The sequence below is a fragment of the Zalophus californianus genome, chromosome 10 (genome assembly GCF_009762305.2).
Source record: "Zalophus californianus isolate mZalCal1 chromosome 10, mZalCal1.pri.v2, whole genome shotgun sequence".
In the NCBI taxonomy this organism is placed as follows: domain Eukaryota; kingdom Metazoa; phylum Chordata; class Mammalia; order Carnivora; family Otariidae; genus Zalophus; species Zalophus californianus.
In genome coordinates this window covers 73117272-73141395 of record NC_045604.1, presented here as the reverse complement: position 1 = coordinate 73141395, position 24124 = coordinate 73117272, and the positions used below count along the sequence as shown (strand labels likewise).

The following is a 24124-nucleotide window of genomic DNA, read 5'->3' as shown; positions in this document are numbered from 1 at the left end:
GGGCACTGCCCTCTCTCACTCGCCAGAAATACACCCTCATGGCCTACTGGGTGCCTGTTCTCCACTGGCTCTGAACACTGGCAAGAGCATAAGGTGGTTTGGATTCCAGCCTGTTTCTTCATCTTTAGTAAAAATGGGGCTTGGGCTCCCTAGAGTGGTCCAGATGCAGGCAAAGAGGTGAGTACTAGAAATGGTACACTGAGTTCTGGGCCCTTGCTGAGCACTGCACGGGTATTAATCCCCTCAGCAGGCCTGGGATTGCCCCACACTGCTACCTCGGGTTCTACAAATGAAACAAAGCTCAAGGCTGCAGTAGCTTATCCAACATCAGTCAGTAAGCAGCAGAGTTGACTCATACCCAGGTCTGTCTGGCTCCAAAACCCACTTACCTTCCAGCATGCCCTGATGCTATCCTGGTATAACAGGGACAGCAATAACCACTTTCAGAGCCACCTACCTCGGGCTGGGTGCTTTACCCACATTAATTCATGCTTAGGATGCTTTAAGTAGAGGAGCCATTCTTAACAAGACCAGAAATCTCATGGCACTATCAGGGTTTGCAAAAAATGGTGGAGCCTGAGTGATCCCATGTAGCAGAAAACACCCAAACCTGACTTCCCATGCGGACAGGTTACTTCTGCCAGAGCCAAGGTACCCCCTTGGGGCACCTCACAAGAGGACACTGTGAGTCCGCTACCTGCAGATAGACTTAGCCCAGGGCACTCTAGCCCTCAAAGGCCGCTTGGGGGGGTCTTACTGTGCAGGGCTCCCTTCCCTCCCAGAGCATCCGGGTGCCCCAGCCCACCCACAACCCCCACGGATTCCTAGGACCCTTCAGGCCCTGTCCACCAGTCTCCCATTATCCTCCCACTCGCCAAAGCCAGAACCTCTGGAAAGGTTAGGACCCAGGTAGGGCTTCTCTCCACCCCTCCAGTGTGGCATAGTTCCCTCCACCCAGTGCATTTCCTCTACTGAGGTGCTGGGTTGGGGGGGGCACTCCTCTAGAATCAGACACATCCAGAAGATCTCCTGATCCCCATTGGACCCCTCCACAACCTCTGGACCCCACACTAAGCCTAAAGCCAACAAGGGATCAAATATAGGAAAACCTGGGCGCCTGGGTGGCTCAGTTGGTCGGGCGGCTGCCTTCGGCTCAGGCCATGATCCTGGGGTTCATGGATCGAGTCCCGCATCGGGCTCCCTGCTTGGCGGGGAGTCTCCTTCTCCCTCTGACCCTCCCCCCTCTCATGTGCTCTCTTTCTCATTCTCTCTCAAATAAATAAAAATCTTTAAGAAAATATAAATATATATATAGAAAAACCTCCCAATGACCTTTCACCCCAAGCCCCCAGGGCCTGTGTCACTTCCCAGGGGGCACTTTTTTACATTTCCACAAGCCTACATCCGTCCCTGAGATTTTTTTTAAAGATATTTACTCGACAGAGAGAGACATAGCGAGAGAGGGAACACAAGCAGGGGGAGTCAGAGAGGGAGAAGCAGGCTCCCCGCTGAGCAGAGAGCCCGATGAGGGGCTCGATCCCAGGACCCTGGGATCCATGACCTGAGCCCAATGCAGAGCTTAACGACTGAGCCACCCAGGCGCCCCCGTCCTTGGGATTTCTGATACACGGTCCCAACACCCCCGCCCCCCCTCCCCAGCCAACCCTTCCGGGGTGCGCTCTCCGCAGTAACGCTGGGTCAGGGCAGGGCAAGAGAAAGGGCTCAAAGAACGGTTGCCCAACGGATGAAACTGGAGCCCAGGGAGCGCGAGGAACCGGGCCAACGTCCCTCAGAGCGGGGGTGACCGAGCCAGACCTCTCCCCGCCTCCCCCCCGCCCCTGGGATCCCGTTCCGAGTCCGCCCTGGCCCCGCACGCCCGACCCGAGAGATCACCCGGAAGCCGCGCGTGCAGAGCTGTAAACACAACACGCAACTCCCCCCCTCCCGCGCTCCCCAGTCCCGCCCCCGCCCGCCACGTGACGCGCCCCCGCCGGCTCCGACCCAGCGCCCGCCCCCGCTGCAGCCTCATTGGGCCGCCAGCTTTGTTTACCTTATATGGCCAGGTCCTAACACTCTGCGGCCGACCATTGGCGGTGGCGCGGCCTCACTCACTTGACGTCATTCGGGACAGAACGATGCAAATAAACCGGGGCATTCTGGGAATAGGAGTTCGGGGCCGCCCCGGAACTGTCTCCGCCAGGTCCTGGCGCCCGCATCCGAAGGCCGAGATTTCCGACAGAACGTACGAGATTTTGCGTGGGAAAGTGGGAGCCCCGCGGGGAGGGGACCCCGAGGCACCACAGCTTGCCCGCCTCGCCGGCTTGTTCGGGCGCCATGCCATCCCCAAACGTTCCTCGGGTCTACTGTGTGCCTGGTCGAGCACAAGGCCGGGAAGGTACCCGCATCACGAGTGGGCGATGTGAGCTTGTGCTCGGGGCGCTGGGGAGACCGGAAGGCTTCCTGGAGGCGGTGACTCTCTGCAGAGCCCTAAGGGGTACATTCATTCATTCAGTGAAGGAGTATTTATTGGCGCCTACTCTGTGCCAGGCATTCGGGGCTGTGTGTCCCAGTGCTTACGATTTATGCCAAAATTTCTAGGGGCCTCCTTTCCAAGTGTACGCCCATTCAACAGAGGGATGCCAGGCATACCGGGCAAAGACGCCAGCGGTCTCCGCCTGCTGGACCCCCACGAGCCTCGGTGAGGGCCTGCAGACGCGCCCGCCCGCTTCCGCACACAGCAGGGGCAGCGTCCGGACACACCTCCCTGCGCCCCCCGGCCGGCCGCGGCGCGGGACTACATCTCCCAGCATGCCCCCGCGGCCCCGAGCCAGGCGAGGCTCGGTGAGTCAGAGCCGCACAGTAAATATTTGTATTAGCCGGAGCCGGCTCGCTAATGGTGGACGCGTGAGGCGGAGGAGCGCGGCGGCGGGAGGCAGCGGGCAGCGCGGCGGCGGCGCCATGTCCGTGAACATGGATGAGCTCAAGCACCAGGTCATGATCAACCAGTTCGTGCTGACGGCGGGCTGTGCGGCCGACCAGGCGAAGCAGCTGCTGCAGGCGGCCCACTGGCAGTTCGAGGTGCGCGGCCGGGCCGGGGTCGGGGTCCGGGTCCGTCCCGCCAACCGCGCGTGTGCGGGCGGGTGTGGACACGTGCCGGTGCGCGCTGCGCCCGGGCCGGGGCCGCGCACTCGGCCAGGTGTCCTGGCGGCCGCGCGCCCCGGCGGTCGGGCCCTAGCGCGCACACGCGGCGTGCGGGTCCGGCCGGGTGTCGCGGCCGCGTCTACGCGGCCCCCGGAAACGCCGCCCGCGCGGGGTGTGCGGGAGGGGCGGACCGCCCCCGCCGGCACCCCGAATCCCCACCCCCCCTGCGTCCCCGGGCGGTCGGGATGCAGGGACCCCCCTCTTTTGTTCGGGTAACGGCCAGGGCGGGGCGGCGCGACGGCCCGGACGGACAGTTGGCAGGCGGCCGGAAGGAGGACGCCCCGGGCCAGGACCGCGCGCCGCCCCCATCTCGGGAGGCGCGGGGTGAGACGGGGAGCCTCGGGGCCAACGAGAGCCGGGGCCCCGCGCGAGTGGGTCTGAGGGTGTGCGTGCCCGATGGGCAGCTCGGTGGCGCCTGTGTCCACGTACATGTGCGTTTGTATTTACGCACGCGCCACGCTACGTGTGGGCATGTTGGCGTGTGTGTAAACACGCAGTCCACCCGGCGCGCGGGTGCGGGCTGTGTGTGTTCCGTGTACACACACGAGTGTACCGGTGCTGTGTTGGATCCCACACTACAGCTAGGGGTGTACATCTGTGCACCCCGCCCCAGAGGCGTGCCCAGGTGGCCGCCTCCGTGCTGGCAGGAGAATCTACCTGCTTAGTGCTCGGCGTGGTTTACATGGCTCAGTAGCTTCCAGTCAGCTGGGCAGGAGGTGGGGCTGCCTCAGTCAGGACCCCACCCACCAGGCCTCCCTGACCCACAGGGCACTAGTGCCCACAGCTTGTGCTGCCAAGGGGCCACTTGGCTTTGCCTAGCTCAACTGCCCCAGAAATAACCCAGGGTGGTATCTAGGAAAGAGGCCAGAGTCCTTGAGCTCCACCCCTCACAGGTGTAAGGTCACCGCCCAGCCAGTGTCTGTGCCCAGCCAGGACCCAGGGGCCTGGTTTCCTGATGGGGAGCCATCCCAGGAAAGGTGTTTGGGCCTGCTGAGGGGACAGTGAGCCAGGGGATTCCAGGGCGCAGTTTCCTGAGAGTGGGATGGGGATCAGAATTCCAGACCAAAGGTTTGGACAGCCTGGGGGAGCAGTGGCCTGTCCAGCCAGGGGGATCTTTGCTCACCAACGTCTACCAGAGCTTTGAGGAGGGACCGCTGATCCTTTGTGGTTCTCACACCCCAAGATGGGAGGCTCCTCGCTCTGGGCAAGTCCCTTCCCTCCTCTGGCCTCAGTTTTCTCTGCACCTCCAGTGTGGGACTTGACCTCTAAGAAGTGAATGGCCACTCCCTCCACCCTCCCCACCCCCACCCCCTGCAGGGCCTGCAGCCCCACCCTGCAGGAAGCTCCCTAATCAGCCTGTTTGTCTCAAAGGCTAGATGTGGCAAAACTTGTAAAACCACATTCATGGCAGTTTGCTTGAGTCCCACATCCACATACATGGTTCCCTCCCTGCCTGGGGCTGGGCAGGCAGGTGTCTGGTGGGAAGCCTCTGCGTGTCTGGACTCTCAGCCCAGCACAGAGCCCGGCACCCGCTGGGCTGTCTCTCAGCACGGGTTGGTGTCACTTCGTCATGGGAATTAAAATGTAGCTTTGAGGATTGAAATGCTGGGGAAAACTCTGTCCCCAAGAGGGGCAGGAGCAGCCTGCAGACTTGGTAGCTCTGGTCTGGGCTCCCTGAGTCTATGTTTCACATCTCGAAAATGGAGGATATGGATACTAGGGAGGTTCACTTAAGGTGAAAATGGGATGTGAACCCCCAAACCATAGGTTCTTGCATGAAAGGGAGTGAGGGGTTCCTCAGGGCTACCCTTCCCCCACGGTAACCTCCCCTGCAGGCTCACCGGCTGAGGGTTGACCCAGCCAAAGGCTGTGTTTTGGGGTCGTACCTTTGTGATTCAGGTGTTAATGAGGACAGGCGGCTGCAGGGGGAAGGGGACCTGTGTGTTTTTTAAGTGGTGGTGCTTTAAGGCAGCAGAATGTTCTCACTGGAATTCTCACTCAGGTGGCCTTTGGATCTGCTGTTGGGAAGGAATGGTTTGGGTGTGTCGCCTGGGGCTCCCAGGTGGGAGGGAGTCCTGAGGAGGTACTTAACCCCAGCCCGTTCCCACACCCTGTTTGGGGACACTGGAGTAGGAAATCTCCAGCAGGAAATTCCCAGAAAAATTAATCTGAATCCAAAAAAAAAACAAACCCCCAGGGCAAGCCCTGGGAGCCAGCTTGGTCTGGCTGTGCTGCGGGGGGGGGGGGGGGGGGGGGGGGCGTGGGCAGGGGATTGGGCTGGGTTTGGGGGGCAGGGAACCTAAAGGGGTGGCGAAGGAGGGCAGCTGGGGCTGGGGCTGGGACTTGGCACATACTCCCTTACCCAGCACTTTTGCAAGAGTAGCTGGCTCTCTTATTTTCCGCAGCACCTCCTCAGGCTCCTGGAGCCCCCTCTTGCCAGTCCCCCAGGGCCTCCACATGAGCTTGTCTGGCATAGACCTGCTCTCTGCCTCCTTTCCCACTCCCCTTCTCACCACTCTGGGTGCAGACCCCCTTCTGCCATCCTCCTGCTCTGCACCTTAACATTCCAAGGGAGGCTTGGGTGAGTGGGGCAACGAGTGCAAAACCCAGACCATCCTACGTAATTCTGGCTCTCCCAAGTGGAATGTGGATCTCAGGTTATTGCAGCAGGGGAGGGGAATCTGGAAACCACCCAGCCCAGTCTCCTTGTGGTGCAGATGGAGAAACTGAGCCACAGATCATAGCAGGCTCCTGTGGCCAGCCAAGGAGAGGGGCAGGCGGGTCATAGACTTAACATCTGGGAGTCTTTGCTATCCCCTGGCTCACAGATGAGGAAATTGAGGCTCAGATGAGGGACTTGCCACCCATGGAGTTGGTGACAGTCAGGTTAGAATCTGAATCAAAGGCCTTGCCCTGTGAGACCGGGAGAGGGTGCTCCCTGCTCTGCTCCCGAGGTCACAGTGACCACATAAGGTGTGTGCGGAGCTGGAGGCTGGCCTGCCCGCCCGGGAGTCTTTAGCGCCTCCTTGGGGGTTGACAGGCACACTCCTTCCATTCACTTCTCTGTAGCCAGGCCCAGGGCCACACCAAGTCCTGGAGATTCTGGAAACAAGGGCCTGAGGGTAATTAAATCTGGGCCTTCTTTCCACAGACGGCCCTTAGCGCCTTTTTCCAGGAGACCAACATCCCCTACAGCCACCACCACCACCAGATGGTAAGTGTCTTGCGGCCGCAGGGGTGGCGAGAAGGGGGTGCTCCTGGTCCAGGGCGGGGAAGCCGCAGTGGCTCTCTGCTGTGGAGGGTCCTCCTTGGAGACTGCCTGGGGGTGTGGTGGGCCGGCCTGTCTCGGCTGTGCCTTCCCTCTGTGAGCCCCGAGCTAGTGGACTGTCTCGCAGAGCCAGGATGCAGCCAGCACAGAGGCCCAGAAGCTCCCCACAGTGGCTGAGTGTGTGTCTCCTGGGAGGCAGCCGGAGGCCAGGGGCCCTCCCACAAAGGGGTGCTCACCCCACCCTCTCTGTTTTCCCCTACAGATGTGCACTCCTGCCAACACCCCTGCCACGCCCCCCAACTTCCCTGACGCCCTCACCATGTTTTCCCGTCTCAAGGCTTCCGAGAGCTTTCACGGTGGTGGCAGTGGTAGCCCAATGGCTGCCACGGCCACATCCCCCCCACCGCACTTCCCCCACGCCGCCACCGGCAGCTTCGCGGCCCCGACCTGGCCGACTGCGGCCTCGCCCCCAGGGGGGCCACAGCACCACCAGCCGCAGCAGCTGCCCCTGTGGACTCCGGCACCTCCCTCCCCAGCGTCAGACTGGCCACCCTTGGCCCCCCAGCAGTCCGCTTCAGAACCAAGGGCCCACCCTGCCATGGAGGCCGAGAGATAAGGGAGGCCCCTCCCCCCTCCCGGAGGCCAGGACCCTGTGGGGGGGGGAGAGGATGTCTCTGTGGGCCCCCTTCACCCTCCTCTGTCTGCACCCCCCGTACCCCGGAGCCCTGGAGGGGAGAGACCGGACCCTGGTGCCAGCACACAGGCTGCCCGCGCACAGACATGGACGCGCAGGCACGGAGCACCCACGTTGCATGGATTTGGTTCAGAGTTGTCTTGGTGCTGGTGGACAGAACTTCGGAGAACAAGCAGCCTTCCCCAGAGGACTTGCTCGCCCTGCCCCACCCCAGGGGGCTGTGGAGAATCGCCACAGCAGCGGAGACTTGGCTGGCTCCTGCCTTGGAGCTCTTTGGGGGCCAGCAGGCCCAGAGCCCCACCCTTGGGAATGCAGAGCCTTCTCCGCACGTGTGTGTAGCTGTGTCTGTATTTATATGTATGTCGTTCTCCAAGAAGCAACCTAGTTTAGGGGGCAGCTGGACTTTGCATGTTAGAGTGAGCCCCCAAGCCCCTTGCCCACCACCCCGCTCCCCAGGGCCCTGCCTCTCTCTCCCACCCCCTTGTCAGCCAGCCTTGCTGTTCCCTGCAGAGAAAAGAATTGTGGGAAACTCCAGGACTCTTCCCACCCATTCCCCAGCGCCTGCCTGCTGGGGCTGCCTGCATGCCTCCCCCAGAGCCCGGGGGTACCTCACACCCTTTCAATTCCCCCTTTTAACAAAAGAGAAGAAAGAGTTCAAACCACCACCAGGCTCTGTGGTCTTGCCTCACATCCTGAGCTTTGCTGCCGGCTGGCTCCATGTGGAGAGGCAGGGCACTGACAGAGCCCAGAGCAGAGGGCACCCCCAGTCCTGCCTGGCTCCACACGGCTCCTGTCTGCTGCTGTCTTTTTCAACCACAACATGGCTCTGGAACTTTTCTGCCCATCCAAGGCTCTTCCCATGAAGTTAGTTTCTGGCCTGTGTTCCCAGAATCCCTGCCTCCTGCCCATCCTTTCCCACTGTCAGGCTGGACTGATCCTGACCTCCAGGGCTAACAACTGCCTTCCCGTCTGCTTGGGTCTCACACAGGACCTTTCTTTGTGTCTTAGGGTCCCAATGGCTGGCTGCAGGCTGGACTCTGCAAGCCCAACCTCCAACAGACATGCTGGGTAGGGCAGGGCCCTCCCCCTCCAGAGGTACACATAGCCGGCCTCTGTGCAGAGCCAGTGGGGGCTTGTGGCAGGAACAGGACGAGCCCAGGGCAGAGTCCAACCTGCAGCTCAAACCTTGGTCACTAAGGAGACTGGCAACCTAGGAGTGATAAGGATCCTGGGCTACTCCGGAGCTGGGCTGGGGCAGACACCTGCTCTCACCCCAAGGGAGAAGCCAGGGGTGCCCCACTCTGTGCAAACCCCCCCACCACTACCGGCAGCTGCCCTTGCTGGGAAAGGGGCTTCCTGGGGCAGCCTCAGCCTTGTACCTCTTGTGAGGGGCTGGGTTTTGGGGAAGGAGGGAGGCCAAGGTCTCTGCCCAACGTTCAGTACAGGTGGACCTCACTCTCTAACTTAGGACCACCTGTCTGGCACCCACCCAGCACCTTGGTCTTCTGCGGATGACACCTGGGTTGGAGAGTTTCTTCTATCTCAGAAGGTCTGCTTGACTGACATCTCTGCGCTCCCCACTGGCAGTCCTGCCCTTGCTTCCAGGGATGGGGCTGGGTCTTCTGATGAAGATTCTCCTGTGTAGGGTGTTCTCCGAGCCACTACCTGGCTTCCCCAGCTTTGTCTCCACCCTGCTGGACCCTGGACAGGCTCAGGGGACTACTCTGCTCTCTGGCTGTTACTGAAGACTGACCGCTAGGCCCCACTCCAGCTGTTGTTTCTGTCCTGGAATCGTGTCCTCACCTTGAACCGCCCACCCCCCCTTCCAGCAGCCTTACTGGCCATCTTCCAGGAGGACAGCTCTGTGAGGAGTTACTATGGAGAGGGGAGGGAGGGAGGGGCGGGGCAGGGGCAGGGTCAGGGTGTCTTGAGCCTCCTGAATCTTCACCACAGCCTTCTGATGGGAGAAGATGCGCAAATAACTGCCACACAGCCCCCTCGAGTGGCAGGAGAGATGCAGAGGCAAGTACGTGTTTGTGGGTTCTCAGCTCTGTAGGGGTGTGTGTGCCTGGGTTGTCCTAGTGAGCAGATGATTGGGTGGTGTGTGTGTCAGAGACAAGGAGACCGTGCACCATCGAGAATTTGCACTCTTGGGAGGCAGAGGCTCAACCCCGGGTAGGCCAGCGAGGGGCCTATAAATAAGCCAGTCTTGCTACTCAGAGTTTTGTTAGATGCAGGACCTCAAGCTCCACATTGAGAGGTGTCCCCACACAACATCTCTACTGAGTGCTGACCTGTTGGAGGTGAGGTGCACTTCCGTGTCTGGGGGTCACCATGGGCTGGCCTGGAGGCCTCAGGTGGTCACATCAGGCTGGAAAGGATTTGAGGTTCCTGTAGGTTCTGGGTTTCTAGCCTGGGCACTGTGGATATTTGGAGCTGGATTACTGTCTGCCATGGGGCGTCCTGTGCTCTGGGATACTGGCCAGCATCCTGGCCCCCACCCACTACATGCCAGTAGCATCCCCTAGTTGTGACAACCAGAAGTATCTGTAGACATGGCAAAATGTCCCCTAAACCCAGGTTCCCATAGTTGGCTGCACAGCAGAGCCTCCAGGGAGCTCCGTAAAAAGACAAACCAGACTCCCAGATCCCATGGCATCAGAGTCCCTGGGGAGAAGCCCTGACAGTATTATTTTAAACGTTCCACAGGATATTGGTTGATCAACTTCAGAATAAAAACCACTTAATCATATACCTTGAAAGGGTGAACTCTAGAGAACGCCAACTGTATGTCAAAGCTGTTACTCACCTCCCAGGTGTTTGTGAGGCAGGAGCCAGGCACATGCGCCTCCCAGTGACTGGGAGCCACCAGACTCATGACCCCAAACTTCTAGGGCATAAGGGTCCCCTGCGTGCTTGAGGCAACTGCTCTGGAGGAGGGCCCAGGAATCTGACTTTACATCAGTGCTCCAAGCAAGGAGGGGTCAGAGAGCAGGGCCAGAGCCGGGGCTGGAGACTCCCCTAACTTCCCAGCAAATGCAGAGGCCCTGTCAGGTGTGTGCTGGGAGCTCCTGGTCTGAGATGCTCAGACCAGGGGAAAGGCTGCAAAAGCAGGCCAGACAAACGAGGGAGAGCCAGAGCTGGGAACAGAGAACCTGAAACCTTCCTCAACTTCCCTAAGGCTGGAAGCTCAGACGCAAGGCTGAAGGAGTCAGTAACCATCTATTACACATGAGAGTGTAAAATGGCTGGAAAGCAAAGGTGCTGGTGCATGAACGGAAGGGAAGAGACAGCCATCCTCAGCTGTCCTTGATCTCACCGCCTCCTGGGAGCTACCCCAGCAGCACACACAGGAAACTGGCCTTGTTACTTCAAAGCCCAGCCTCTTCTGGGCATGGTCACCCCCTACCTGCCTGCCAGACTTGAGCTCAAATGACCGTTTCCAAAGTTCTGCTCTAAACACCATTTGCATCCGTGACATTGCTTGAGACGATTTGAGCTCTCATTTCTGAAGACTGGACGTGGCAGCATGTGGGATGAAGGTCTAGCTTCCCCAGGTGACAGGCAGTGGGTGTGTCTTTCCGGTCTGCCGTTAAAACACCTGAGCGTGCTAACTTAGGGGTTTGCAAGCTCCTAGTGCCCTGACATGCTGCTGGGCTTGCATCATGTTCCATGTCTTTCTGAATGGTCTATCAACACTTTAAAATGAGAGTTTGCACGAAAAGCCTCACTTCTGGCTCACCTTGGACATTTGTAACAGCTGGCCCAGGTTCCTGCAAGGCTGCAGCTGGCTGAAGCAGACTGTCACAGTGGGGACACAGCCAGCCTGCCCCTAGTCAGCCAGGCCACTCCGCTGGCCACAGACATGTGTGTCCAGTTCCTGTCTCCAAATCGGTTGGAATCTGGAGGGACCTTGTTTTTTACCAGGAAGAGCTTCACAAGTGAAAGTCATACTCCGTGGGTTGGAGGGGGGCAGCTGGTGGATGAATGGAGACTCTAAAATGCTTTCTGCGGGCAGGCAGGGCTCCCCTTCAGACAGCTTTCAAAAGAGAAGGGCTTGTTCTCCAAGATTCTCTCCGATGAAGTGGACACTCCCAGGGCTGCTAAGGGTCCCCAGGGTATTTCGAGGGCTCTCTGAGATCGCATTGTGGCCAGCAGCACAAAACCACGCTGTCCCCAAGGCCGGCCCCCAAACCCGGCAGTGGGCGGGGCCACCATGGCTCTGGAAGTCTCTGAGGGGCTTTTATAGCAGGACTTATCTGAGGACAGATGCGAGCTTTGAGTTTGGTTACTTCCCAGGGTCAGTGTTGGGGAGGCTGCCTGGGCTGGACAAAAGGAGGTCTTTTGAGGCAAGGCTATTTCCAATTCCAGCATTTGGAAGGGTCTCTGGTTGCTTAGCCACAGCTTCTGTTCGGGCAATTTATGTGTTTCAGATGCACCTTAGAATAACCACTCTTTTAGGGGTGGGGGGCGTTGGGTCCCCTCAGACCCATTTCTAGGATGGCCGAGGCCGTGTCACCAGCACAGCCCAAGGTGCTGGGAGCCTGCTGGCCGACTTCTGCTCTGCTTCCCGAGGGCATTTCTCCTGGGGAACAAGAGCTGCACATGCTGGTGGGGTGGTTTCCTGTGGATCCTGCTGAAGCCATGAGCCAGGCAGATCTGGGACAGTTGGTCACCTTACCCCCTGTCCAGCCTGACACTGCTGCTGCATCACAGGCCAGGAGCCATGTCCCCCTGGCAAAGGAGGAAGCTGGACCCAGGACCTTCTGAAATTCCCACTCTGCAGACCCCATCCTGGTTCTGTCTGCTCCCCAAGCACGTTTCCCTGCTGGGAGAGGGTGGGCTACCTTCCTGAGGCACCTGCCTGGGGGTCGGTGCAGCACCTCCCTCCCAGCTTCCTGCAGGCCCCACCCTCTGGGGCTGGAATCTGGAGGGGCAAGGATTCTGCCTGCAGCTCCCATCTGGGACCAGGCCAAAGGCCAGCTTGTTCCCCCACAACCTCTATGGGGAACAGGACTGTTGTCTTCTGACACTGCTCCTGGCTGGCTGCTGGTGGTTTTCCCCACCTTCCTAAACTCTGAGGAGCCTATCCTAATGCTAATGGTTACATAGTCACCTACCTGGGCCTCACTCCTCGATGTCTGGGCTGCAGGAACCAACTCAATTGGTTGGATTCCCTTTGTAAAACTGAAAAATGGCTGGGAAGGCAGCTTTGAGGGGCGACTAGGGATGGATAGGAGGGTCTGAAAATCGAACCTGGATGTGTGGGTGCCCAAGGGTCAGGGCTGCAGGGGACAAGCCTGACATGGGATTCTTCGCCTGAGCCCAGGCCACACCTCCCTTTCCTACCGTGGGAGGCAGTGGAAGGAAGTTGGGGCCCTTATACCCATGTACAGCACCCAAGGAGGACAGCTACTGGGCAAGGGGCTGGAGAGCTGAGGCCTCCCTGAGCAAACCTGGGCAGCTCACACCACCACCCCTGTCCTCAGAACACAGGGTTAAGGCACCTCGGGACACTTTGCCATGGTGGAAAATGTAGCAGAGGCAAGAATGTTTGCTGTTGATTCTCTACTGGGACTCAGCCACGGTGGTTCTGGCTGGTGGCTCTGGGAGGCTGACTCCGGGGTGGGGGCCCGAGTAGGGACCAGCAGGTCCACTCACCCACGTGGGGCAGACAAGGCCACCCTCTAAAGAGGGCACCAGGCCAGTCACCCTCATCCACAGTCAAAAAGTGAAAGATTTTATTCTGGGGAGAAGTTGCCAAAAATACTCATCTGTGATATGGGGGTGAGTGCGGGGTCCAGGACTGCACCAGCCAGTGCTCCCTAAGGCATCCTGAACAGGTAGGTCGCCTGGGTCAGGAAAAGCTTGGCCTCATTTAGACACAGTCCTTGGAGAAAGAAAAGAGAAGTCAAGGTCTGGGAGTGGTCACCGATGAGGAACTGGGGAAAGCGCCAGGGGACCATTAGGAAGGGGGTAGGCATGCAGTGTTCCTGAACTCTGATGGCTGCCAGGCTGGGGATCCTCCTCCATGCCAGCTTCCTGGCTCCCCCCTTGGCAGACCCCTGGGCACCTCACCCCCCTCCAACTCCCTTACCCACCTGGCAGTCCCAGGAGCCTCTAGTGGATGTTGGGGGTGGGGGGAGAGTCATGTCCCAAAACCACGCAGAGGGAAATATTTTAGACTTTGTGTAATGTGTAGACACGTCAGAAGTACAAAAAGCATAGAGGACACAACTAGACAGAGCTGAGGAATGGAGAGGAAGAGGGAGAGAAGTTGACAGAAGGAGGGAGGAACAAGCTGCCTAAGGGGAAAAAATCAAGCCATGCATGCCTGGTGGCAGCTGCCCACTAAATGGCCAGATCAGGACATTACGACCTCTTTATTCTACAAGTGCACAGGCAGTTAGCACGGGAACCAGAAGGACATCAAACAGGCGTGCGGGATCCCAGCCCTTGGTGGGAGAGAGCAGTCCCGGAATATTCCAGGGCCGCTGCTCCAAGTTCCTCATGGATTGGCCAAAAAAGTAAATATAAACAATCAGGTTTTAAAAATATCCAATTCATAACCGTAATTACTGGTGGGAATAATCAACATGAAATAAAAAAAAAGGATGCACACAGTAAAATTTGGTTCCCGTGAGAAAATTGGTCTTGTTAGAAACAATGGCCCCCAAAGAAAATGTCCGTGGGCAGTAGCTGTAATTGGAACTGATTCTGATAGAGTCATTTCAGCAAAATAAAAAGGAAAGTGATTGTTTTTAAAAGCACATTAGCTGTTGTATTGAAAACTCGTCAAGGAATTATATTGGCTTAGTGAAAAATTCAATCTATAAAGCTATGTGCTCCACGAAGCGTAGGATAAGAAGGATTGTGTTGTATTTATATGCATGAGTTAAAATAGCCCCTGGGTCAAAATGATTCCCTTATGGAGGCCCCTCCCCCACGCCCAGGGCCCCTGCACCCTCCTGAGGCCAGGCTCAGGGCCCAGTCTCTGCGGGCAGGGGGAGAGGACAGACGGTAGGGGTGCGGGATGCAGGGGTGCGGGATGCAAGTCTCACGGATTGGTGGGCTCCTCGGATGGCTGCGTGCTGGCTCGGGACTCGAGGCGCAGAGCCCTTGGGTGCCGGGCGGGCCCTGGGGCCTGCTGGGGGTCCCGCCCGGATGGCGCCAGTGGGGGGAGCAGTGGCAGGGGCAGCAGCGATGGAGGCTGAGCTGGTGTCGTAGGCGGGGGGCCTGAGGCAGCGAAGCGCACGCTGGCGTGGGGGTGCAGGGCTGGGAGGGGCAGGAAAGTCGGTGATGTGTCCCAGGAACATGCCCTGGGGTGGGGGGGGAGGCTGGCCGGATGGGGTCATGCCCACTAAGGAGCCCAGAAGCTACCAGACTAGAAGTGGTTTCCCACGGCTCACCCAGTCCCAGGCACCCTAAACTTCCCCGGGGGGGGGGAGTGACCCCAGATAAATGACACCAGAAACGGACGCTGAACCCGACATGGACCTGGAGTCCAGGATCGGGGCGGGGGTTGCTGTGCCCCCAGCTCCACAGTCAGCCCGGAGAGCAGGGCTGAGGACACAAGGGTGAAAGTGCTCCCGCAGATGCCTGGTGCATGGTGAGAGGACTCCGAGGAGTCCCCCCAGCCTGGCTCATGGGGCCCCAGGCAGAATGAATGGGCTTCTGATCCCATCCCTGCAGCTAGCTAGACACCTGCGGACAGACATCGGGCCTTGACCCCTGGGACTGGCACCCGGGCCAGGAAGCCCCACTGAAGGGTAAACTAGGAGCCCAGAATAGCTGGAGGCACTGGCCAGGGAGCGGGTGCTGGGTGGGGGCCACTCAAGGGGCCTTCTTGGGCCCTGGCATAGAGCAGGTGAGAGACGCATGAGGTGGGGCAGGTCTCAGAGCCCCAAGTTGGGACTGGGAGGCACCAGAGACCTTGCCAGAATCCCAGCTGGGCCAGGGAGTTAGGAGGGCAGGTACTCACGGGGGTAGATGGAACCGTAAAAGGTACTCTGGCGTTCACGATCATACAGGTTTCGAGTTGGAGGGTGTGGAATCTTCACAGCTTCACCGAAAAGAAAGGGGAAGAGACAGGACCGGGTGAGGGCTCTTGCAGAGTTCGCCCCCTCCCAGAAGCCCCGCCCTGTCGCCCCCCCACCCCCGCAAAGGCCCCTTCACTGTTCCCCAGACCCGCCCATCCACACACCTGCCACCCAGCCCTTGGCAGAAGACTCCTCCTCCCACCTTCCCGAGTCTAGGGTTTCTCAAGGCATAGATATTCCCATTGAGGCCAGACCGCCACTGTGCCCCCGCCCCCACCTTCCCGTCCCTCGTCATGTGTGTGAATTTTTTTTGGCGGGGGGGAAGTAAAATTCACATACCACAAAATTAACCATTTATTTATTTATTTTTAAGATTTATTTATTTGACGGAGAGAGAGAGCGTGCGCACAAGCAGGGGGAGCAGCAGAGGTAAAGGGAGAAGCAGGCTCCCTGCTGAGCAGGGAGCCGCATGCCGGGGGGCGGGGCTAGATCCCAAGACCCTGGGATCATGACCCCAGCCGAAGGCAGACTGAACCACCCAGGTGCCCCACCATTTATTTAAAAAAAAATTTTTTTTAAGTAATCTCTATGCACAACATGGAGCTCGAACTCACAACCCAGAGATCAAGAGTCACACGCTCCAACAACTGAGCCAGCCAGGCGCCCCACAAAATTAACCATTTAAAACAGTTAATTCAGTGACTTTGTTCATTCACAGTGGTGTGCGACCACCACCTCTACCTAATTCCAGAACATTTCATGCCCCCCAAAGAAAACCCTGTGCCCAGGAAGCACTCACTTCCGGTCCTCTCTCCCCCAGCCCCTGGGGGACAGGGATCTGCTTTTTGTCTCTGCAGTATGCCTGTTCTGGACCCCTCACAGACCGAGGACGGTACAATATTTGGCCTCTTGGGTCTGGCTCCGTCCTTCACTTTTGAACCCAAGGCATCCCCTTCTCCATGTCCAGCCGAGAATCTCCATGACTGGCCACCCAGACCAAAGGCTGCACAAGAAGAGGTGGGACCGTGGGGGTGGGGTGGAGGCCATGAGAGTGAAGATGCGGGTGAGGGGGCGCCTGGGTGGCTCAGACGGTTAAGCGACTGCCTTCGGCTCAGGTCATGATCCTGGAGTCCCGGGATCGAGTCCCGCATTGGGCTCCCTGCTCGGCGGGGAGTCTGCTTCTCCCTCCGACCCTCCCCCCTCTCATGTGCTCTCTCTCTCTCATTTTCTCTCTCAAATAAATAAAATCTTTAAAAAAAAAAAAAAGAGGCGGGTGAGGACCCAGGCCTGCCCCTCAAGACGAGTTACAGGGGCACCAAGCTCCTTCCCATGAAGGACACCGGATTCTTCCTTCTGCCCAGACACTGTGTCCTTCCCTGGCTGTCCTGACAATTCTTGCTTCGAATGTCCTTTCTTTAAAGAGTCCTTTAGCTCAAGTGGTCATCCTCTCCCTCACTCCCATGTTTCATCCTACTCACTGAATTATTTCTTTAGTTTATATCTTATGGTCCCTCATGGGGTAAAAACTCTAAGGGGGCAGTAACTATTTTGTCCACGTCTTGTCTCCCCAGTGGTATCTAAAGTACACATGGCGCCAATAAGGGCTTGGGAATGACCAGCTGAGTGACCAGGGTCTTGCAGCAGCAGGGTCAGCTACACGAATTCCCTTTTAAGGAAAAACTCGCTGTTCAGCCGCAGGAGCAAAGGGAGCCAACGGTCTCCACCTGTTGGCACCTCAGGGGCTGTTAGCAGCTCCGGCCAATGGTAGGAGCGCAGGGGTGTTTGTTCAGCTCCCCACGGGGCTGGCATGGACCTCATCAGATCTGCTTACTATCTGAGGGTCTCTGCTTGCTCTCTCCCTTTCCTCCCCCCCTCTTTGTAACCCTCCCACCCCAAACCTCTTGTATTCCTAACTCTGTCTCAAGGTCTGCATCAACTCCTCCTTGAGTGTGAACTAAGAACTAGCTCCACTGTGCTTCCTGGGTTCTGTGAAGAGCAAATGCCCAGTTGAGGGGTACTCCCTGGCCCCCGCTCTGATCACCAGTTGGCACCTGGATCCCTCCACAGGTCAGAGGCAGGACCGGCCAACCAGCTGACCAGTGAGACTGTCTCACTGCTTCCCTGCCAGGTGAGGGATGTGGGCGCAGGGCACAGGTTCAAAATCGAGACCCAGTGAGGCTTGGCAACCCAGCTCTGACCCAACAGATGCCCTGGACTCGACACCTGACCCAGACACCTGCTCCTCCCAGGCCCTCCTCTGCGGCTTGCCCCCCTCTGCAGAAGCCAGAAGCCGATGAGCTGGGAGGCTCTCAATGGGAGGGGACCCTAAGCTCTGGCAGATGAGAAAGATTCCCCAGGGCTTCAAGGCAGGCACAGAGCACGGGCAGAGGCCCAGAGGCGGGAGACAGCCAGGCTCACTGACAGACAGGAAAACAGTTCTGAGATGCTGGAGGGAGGGGCAGACAGGGGACAAGCACCCCTTTCTACACCCCCCCTGCCAGATTGGCCAAGGAGCCTGGACTCGGAGGGCAGTGCCCCTGAGATATCCCCGTCCTAAACCCTAAAACCTAGGACCCTGAACTATCCAGATGGCCTAATGTAATTGCGAGGCTCTGAAGAGGGAGGCTGGAGGGTCCAAGTCAGAGAAGGGGAGGTGAGGACACAAGTGAGGTAGGAGTGACGCATCTTGAGCTGGAGGAAGGGGCCGTAAGATAAGGAACGCAGGAGGCCCCTGGCAGGTGGAAACAGGGTGGAAACAGAGTCTCCCCTAGAGCCTCAGAAGGAACTGGCCCTGCCAACAGCTTAGTTTTAGCTCTTTAAGACTCATTTTGGACATCTGACCTCCAGAACAAAGATAATAAATTTGGGTTAAGCCCCTTGGTTTGCGGGAATTAGTTACAGCAGCCATAGGAAACTCATAGGGATGGGCTCTGAGCCGGGGAGGGTCCCGGTCGCGGTGTGCGTTTTAGGCAGTCCACCCAGAGCTGGTGAGGAGGGCTGAGGCCTGCGCCCGCCCCTGCCACATCCTTCTCCGTCCTACCCAAGTCCTGCCTGAACTTAGCCTTCCTTCCAGGGCACTTCTCTGAAAGTCCAGCCTGCTGACCACCCACCTCAGTGCGTCCATTCCCCTACTGCGGGGGCACGGCTCACTGGGGACCAGCCGTTCCCCTGCCCTGGCCTGATCTCCTGACTCAGTGCAAGCATCCGGAGGGCACAGACTGCCCAGCTGCTCCTCAGTGTCCCCTGTGGGCCTGGCAAAGGGCTGAGTAAACGGCAGGGCATGCTGGATGCTGATGTGAACAGACGAACGCATGGGGCGGGGGGGGAAGGCTGGACCTGGGGCGGGGCTCATGCGGGCTCATTTAGGTTTAGCTTTCGAGCCTGTTTTGGATTAGAATGTTCTTTTGAGTACATAAATGAGCAATAAGAACAATCTGGTCAAAAGATCTGGCCACAGGCGGGTTTCTGATTGATTTCTAAGCTTTGTTGTCCCCAAGCAGGGCAAAGCAGTTGAGGAGTTGTGATTCAGGCCTGCTTTGCTGCATGGGTCTCGAGAATGAATGAGCCATGGGGAGAGAAGCCCCATCCCTCTGGGTGACAGCCCAGGGGAGGTGGGTGGAGAGGGGTCCTGTCTGGTGCCTGAGCAGGAAGAAGGGCCCCTCCACCAAGGGTGCACTTCCAGCCACCAACCCTCAGCTGCCTTTGTGCAATGCCTCAACAAGTTGTTGCTGGAAGAAAGGAGGCAGCACAAGCCTGGCAATAAGTTGGGGCTCATTAAATATTAGCCACCATTGTTATTACCCTGCCTGGTGACCCCTGAAGCTTAACCTAACAGCAGCTGCTGCCGGGGACTGAGCCTTGTCTGGGATGAGCCATGAACGCCACATGGGCCAGATCCATGCTGGGGGAATGCAGGGCTCAGATGGTGTCCTGCCCTCCTGGGTTGACGGGTGGTCCCCAAAAAGATACATCCCCCAGAACCTATGACTATAACCCTATTTGGAGAAACGGCCTTCGCAGGTGTAATTGAGGATCTTGGGCTCATCCCGACTTAAGAAGGACAAGTGTCCTTATAGGAGACAGAAAGACAGAAGAGAAGACACAGGGGGAAGGCCACGGGAAGATGGAGGTGGAGACTGGAGGGACACAGCCACCATCCAAGGAATGCGTGGAGCCGCCACAAGCGGGAAGAGGCAGGAAGGAACCTCCCCTAGAGCCCTGGAAGTGAGCACAGCCCTGGGACACCTTGATTTTTGGACTTCTAGTCTCCTGAACCATGAGAAATTCTGCTGTCTCAAGCCCCAGTTTGTGGCCATTTGTTGCAGTCATCCCAGGACAATAACGCGGGCTCTTCTTTCTTTGTCCAGCACCCGCAATTGAACAGTCCCCTTTCATTACGCGTCTGGTATTTCGTCCTCCAGTCAATAGGGACAATGTGGGATGAAGAAGAATACCATGGGCAGAATTTAACCCTCCAGCCACCTTGGGGCTCCCTGCCACGGGGCAGTGTATGGCTCCCACCCAGGGCAAAACTGAGAATTCCTCTTCCCAGAAGGAGAAAACCCCGAAGGGTGTGCACAGAATGTACCCCTTCTGGTATTGCCGGCCCACTGCTGGAGCCAAGGACTGGGGTTCCCAGTAGGAGCCAGCTGGAGCGGAAGCCTTGATGCTGCAGCAATCAGAATAACTGATTCCATGTGTCCCCTACTAACCCAAACCTCACCTAACCTGGGACACTAAGACACAGGCCTCCAGGGTCTGTCCACATCTCTTCATCATTCCCAACCCCTTCCTAATCTCCACCACAGGTAGACTCAGCTTCCTGAGTTCCAATTGTGCCTGGCTTCCAGCCCCCACAGGATCTTTGTACCTGCTATGCCCTCCACCTAGGCTACTCTCTTTCCACCTGGCCCCTTGATCCAGCTAACCTCTACTCCCTCATCAGAGGCCTCTTCTTGGACTGATGTCCTTCTCACAACTCTCCCATCCCCAGCCCAGCATCCCTCTTTCCTGAGGCCATCTGGCACCTGTCCCTAGGCCAGCATCCTTTGTCTCCAGGGTCCTCCCCTCAGGTCAGCTACTCACTGCTATTCCAAACAATGGGGCCTCATCTTCAGGTTATTTGCTCACAGTCTGCTTCTCTCACTGGTGTGGAAACCCTGGAGTGATAGCCCATCTTTCTTGGCTCTCCACCACCTCCCCAGTGCCTGGTGCAGTGCCTGGCATACAGTGGAACCCATTTCTGCAAGTGACTGTGTGAGGACCCCCCAGCCCAGGATGGGGCCAGCTCTGAGCCCGGCCTGCACCTCCTCATCCTCCCCAGCAAAGCCAGGACGTCCAGGACACGGGCTCCCAGGAAGTCCTAGAAGCTCTCACCTGTCCTCTTCTCAACGCTGGTCAAAGGCCGTGCCCCATCCTGGTTGGCCATTCGGCCCTTGTACAGGATCCCGTCCACTCCCAGAATGTCCACCTCAGCCTGTTAGATGGCCCGGATCCCAAGTCAGGGAGTGTCCTCCCCTGCATCTCTGGTACATGCAGAGGATCAGCAGACAGAGCACGGCCTCCCCGGGGTCACCCACGCCCCGGGGTCACCCACCCACGACACTACTCACGGTGTCATAGTCGAACACGTCAGGGTCCCCGTAGGGGTAGAGCGTTGACAAGTCATAGGAGTTGAACTGGAGGTTGGCAAAATTGCCAGGGCCATCGCCCCAGTCCTTCTGGGACCCCAGCGAATCCAGACTACTTTGCTGGTCTCCAAGGTCCCGGAGCTGCTGTAGCCGCAGGTGTTCCCTGGGGTAGGCAGGTAGGACAGCAGGCGCTGGGAGAACCCTCTGCCCCAGAGAAGCATCAGGATGGGCCCAAGGGCCCGCCCAGTGGCAAGACAAGACTGGAATTTCTTCCAGCTTGAGTTTGGGGGGTACGTTGGGCTGGCGGGTGGATACGGACAGGCGCAGTCGGGGCAGAGGGGAAACCCAAGGCCTATGTTCCCCCAGACCCAGCCACCCCTGGGGGCCTTGGTCTGGCCCGACAACAGAAGGCTTTTAACCTGTGATCTCAAGAGGGAGTGATGTCAAGAAGGAGTCAGGCACAGGAAGGTGGGGGTGCGGGCCCAGGTCCCCATGGCTCTCCCCTTCATGTGGCTGTGATTGTTGGTCAGCCTTCATTTCCCCACCTGACCAGAAGTATCTCAGGCAGGGTGTAGGAAGCACCCACAGTGCGTGGGAGGTCAGGAGGTTGAGGGTGGGGCCACCCAGGGAGCCCACCAGGTGCGCTGGGAAACTGTAGGTCAAGGCACCAACTCTGCCACTTACTAGTTGTGACCTTGAGCAGGTCGCTGAAGTTCTCTGAACCTCATTTCCTTCAACTACAAAATGTGGTGAAGAAGAATACACCTCAAAGGGAAGGCTTAAGGATTCACTGAGGTCGGCTAGGGCAAAGCACTCAGTGCAGTGAGCTGAGGCCATGGCCCTCGCTTACTTCCACCAGCTGGAGGCGGGCACGTCCATCCTAGCTCACAGGAGTGGTGAGATTTAAATGAGAATCCTTCCCGAATGGTCTCCGCCCATAATAGATGTCCAATAAATATGCCCATTCCCTTCTGCCAGTGTCCTCTCCCAGGCCATCTGCTGCCCCAGCACCTCCCCAGACGGCTCCCTTGCAGATGGCTGTCAATGCCCTGGGACTGGAGCTGGCATCTCTGCAGGGCTCCGGGCTCCTGAGGGCTTCTGCGGGGCAGGCCCCCAGCCCACTCACCTCAACTGTTGCTGCTGCAGGTACTCATACGTGTTGGCACTGGCTGGCCGCAGCCTCGAAAGCAGGTGGGCTTTGCGGATGGTGATGAGTTGCCTGTTGGAGGACAAGAGTTCAGGGGGAGACACAAGTGTCCAGCAGACAGCCCCAGCCTCCTTCCTCCTCCAGGAAGTCCACCCTTAAACCCATCCCTCTCTCTGGAGACATCCACAGCACGGCCCGCTGCGCTCAGGGCCCTAAAGAGCCCCAGTGATCTTTGACAGTCACGAAGAACAACTGTTCTGATTATAAAACTAAAAGCAAGAACAGGTGAATCCTAGAAACAGAACGCAGATCGGAGGTTGCCAGGGGGCGGGGGAGGGGATGGGGAATGGCCACAAATGGGGCTGGGGTTTCCTTCTGGAAAATTGGTGAAAATGCTCTGGTGCTAGAAGGAGCGGTGGTTGCACAATATTGTTGAGGTACTAAATGCCCCTGACCTGCCCAGTTTTAAATGGTTGATTTGTGTTGTGTGTTTTACCTCCACACACACACACACACCAAAAAAAAAAAAAAAATACATATATATATATCAGCTCTCTGAGCAGAGGGAACTATTGTACATGTTGATCTCAGAGGTGGTTATAAAGGTGTGTACACGTGTACAAATTCATCAGATTGCACCATAAACATTTATATACTTTACCATTTTAACCACAATAAAATGTTAAAGTAATATATACTGTCAGTATTTTAGAAAGGACAGACCACAAATAAACACAAAAAGCTCTATAACCATGTGACAAATATTTTGATATGTGTCCTTTCCAGTAATTTTCTGTTTATGTATTTTTTTGAAGATTTTATTTATTGGGTGCCTGGGTGGCTCAGTTGGTTGGGCGACTGCCTTCGGCTCAGGTCATGATCCTGGAGTCCCTGGATCGAGTCCCGCATCGGGCTCCCTGCTCAGCAGGGGGTCTGCTTCTCCCTCTGACCCTCCCCCCATCTCATGTGCTTTCTCTCTCATTCTCTCTCTCTCTCTCAAATAAATAAATAAAATCTTTAAAAAAAATAAAGATTTTATTTATTTATTTGACAGAGAGAGACAGTGAGAGAGGGAACACAAGCAGGAGGAGTGGCAGGCAGAGGGAGAAGCAGGCTTCCCACTTAGCAGGGAGCCTGATGCGGGGCTCGATCCCAGGACTCTGGGATCATGACCTGAGCCGAAGGCAGATGCTTAATGACTGAGCCACCCAGGCGCCCCTGTATTTTTTTTTTTTTTAACAAAAATAGGATCATGGGCAACCCCTTTGGGACCCCTCCCTCCTTGGGAGCTTTATACTATCACTGCTATCGCTCAATAAACCTTGCTAAAAAACAAAACAAAACAAAACAAAAATAGGATCACACACAAACTACTTGATTTTCTCATTTAAGTTATTGTGAACCTTTTTCCAGGCCACTAAATAATTCTTCCACAACTGTGCCATCCAATATGGCAACCACTGGACACGGGAAGCTATTTAAATTTATGGTTAAACTTAAATAAATTTAAATAAAATGCAAAATTCCATTTTCAGCCGCATTAGCCCTATTTGGCTGTCGGCTACTGCGTTGGACGGTGTAGCTGCAACCATTTCCACATCTCAGAAGTTTCCATTATACCTCCTTCTACAACATGACTTATATCAGCTGATGCAAATGTACAACTCATTCACCGCTTCACATTGTTTCCTTTTTTTTTAAATATTATAAATAACGCTGCAACTAGGGATCTGGGGCTTTAACCAAAAAATCTGGATATAGGCTCAAATCCCCTCCATGAGCATGGACTGATGATGTAGGGTGGTGAGCTTCGTGGGTCACGGGGGCCAGGCTAGTGTGGGCGCTGCAAGATTCAGGCTCTTAAACCCTACGAGAGTGTTGTTTGGTGGTTCTTCAAAGAGTTAGCCATCAAGGGACCACATGACCCAGCACTCCCACCATCTCCAGGTTTATACCCAAAATAACAGAAAGCGGGTGTTCCAGCCAATCTCCGTACATGCATATTCACAGCAGCACTAATCACAAGAGCTAAAAGATGTATCAACCCAAATGTTCATCAGCGTGTAAGTGGATAAACAAAATGTGGGCGGCTTATATAATGTGATACGATTCAGCCATAAAAAATGGAATGAGGCACTGACACCT

The 24124-nt window shown here is 57.0% G+C and overlaps 2 protein-coding genes across 2 annotated transcripts in view; one reads left to right on the top strand and one right to left on the bottom strand.

Moving 5' to 3' along the window:
* The first annotated feature begins 2244 nt into the window (after positions 1–2244).
* Positions 2245–7828, top strand: UBALD1 (UBA like domain containing 1). Its single transcript, XM_027612862.2, has 3 exons — positions 2245–3078; positions 6353–6415; positions 6732–7828. The coding sequence occupies exons 1-3, from the start codon at positions 2809–2811 to the stop codon at positions 7083–7085; spliced, it is 687 nt and encodes a 228-aa protein (XP_027468663.1). The 5' UTR covers positions 2245–2808; the 3' UTR covers positions 7086–7828.
* Positions 7829–14220: 6392 nt separating this feature from the next.
* Positions 14221–24124, bottom strand: part of C10H16orf96 (chromosome 10 C16orf96 homolog) — a 36945-nt gene continuing 27041 nt past the window's right edge. The window contains exons 12-16 of the mRNA XM_027611879.2: positions 21959–22051; positions 20815–20995; positions 20579–20678; positions 15145–15225; positions 14221–14438 (exon numbers count right to left, since the gene is read on the bottom strand). Coding sequence (XP_027467680.2) covers positions 14221–14438; positions 15145–15225; positions 20579–20678; positions 20815–20995; positions 21959–22051 — 673 coding nt within the window. The remainder of the gene's footprint in view (positions 14439–15144; positions 15226–20578; positions 20679–20814; positions 20996–21958; positions 22052–24124) is intronic.

Bases quoted from the DNA above. Each gene is read 5' to 3' on its own strand.
- UBALD1 (XM_027612862.2), top strand. From the start codon at position 2,809: ATGCCCCCGCGGCCCCGAGCCAGGCGAGGCTCGGTGAGTCAGAGCCGC. The intron at 3,079-6,352 runs GTGCGCGGCCGG...TTCTTTCCACAG, and splicing joins CGGCCCACTGGCAGTTCGAG to ACGGCCCTTAGCGCCTTTTT. The intron at 6,416-6,731 runs GTAAGTGTCTTG...TTTCCCCTACAG, and splicing joins GCCACCACCACCACCAGATG to ATGTGCACTCCTGCCAACAC.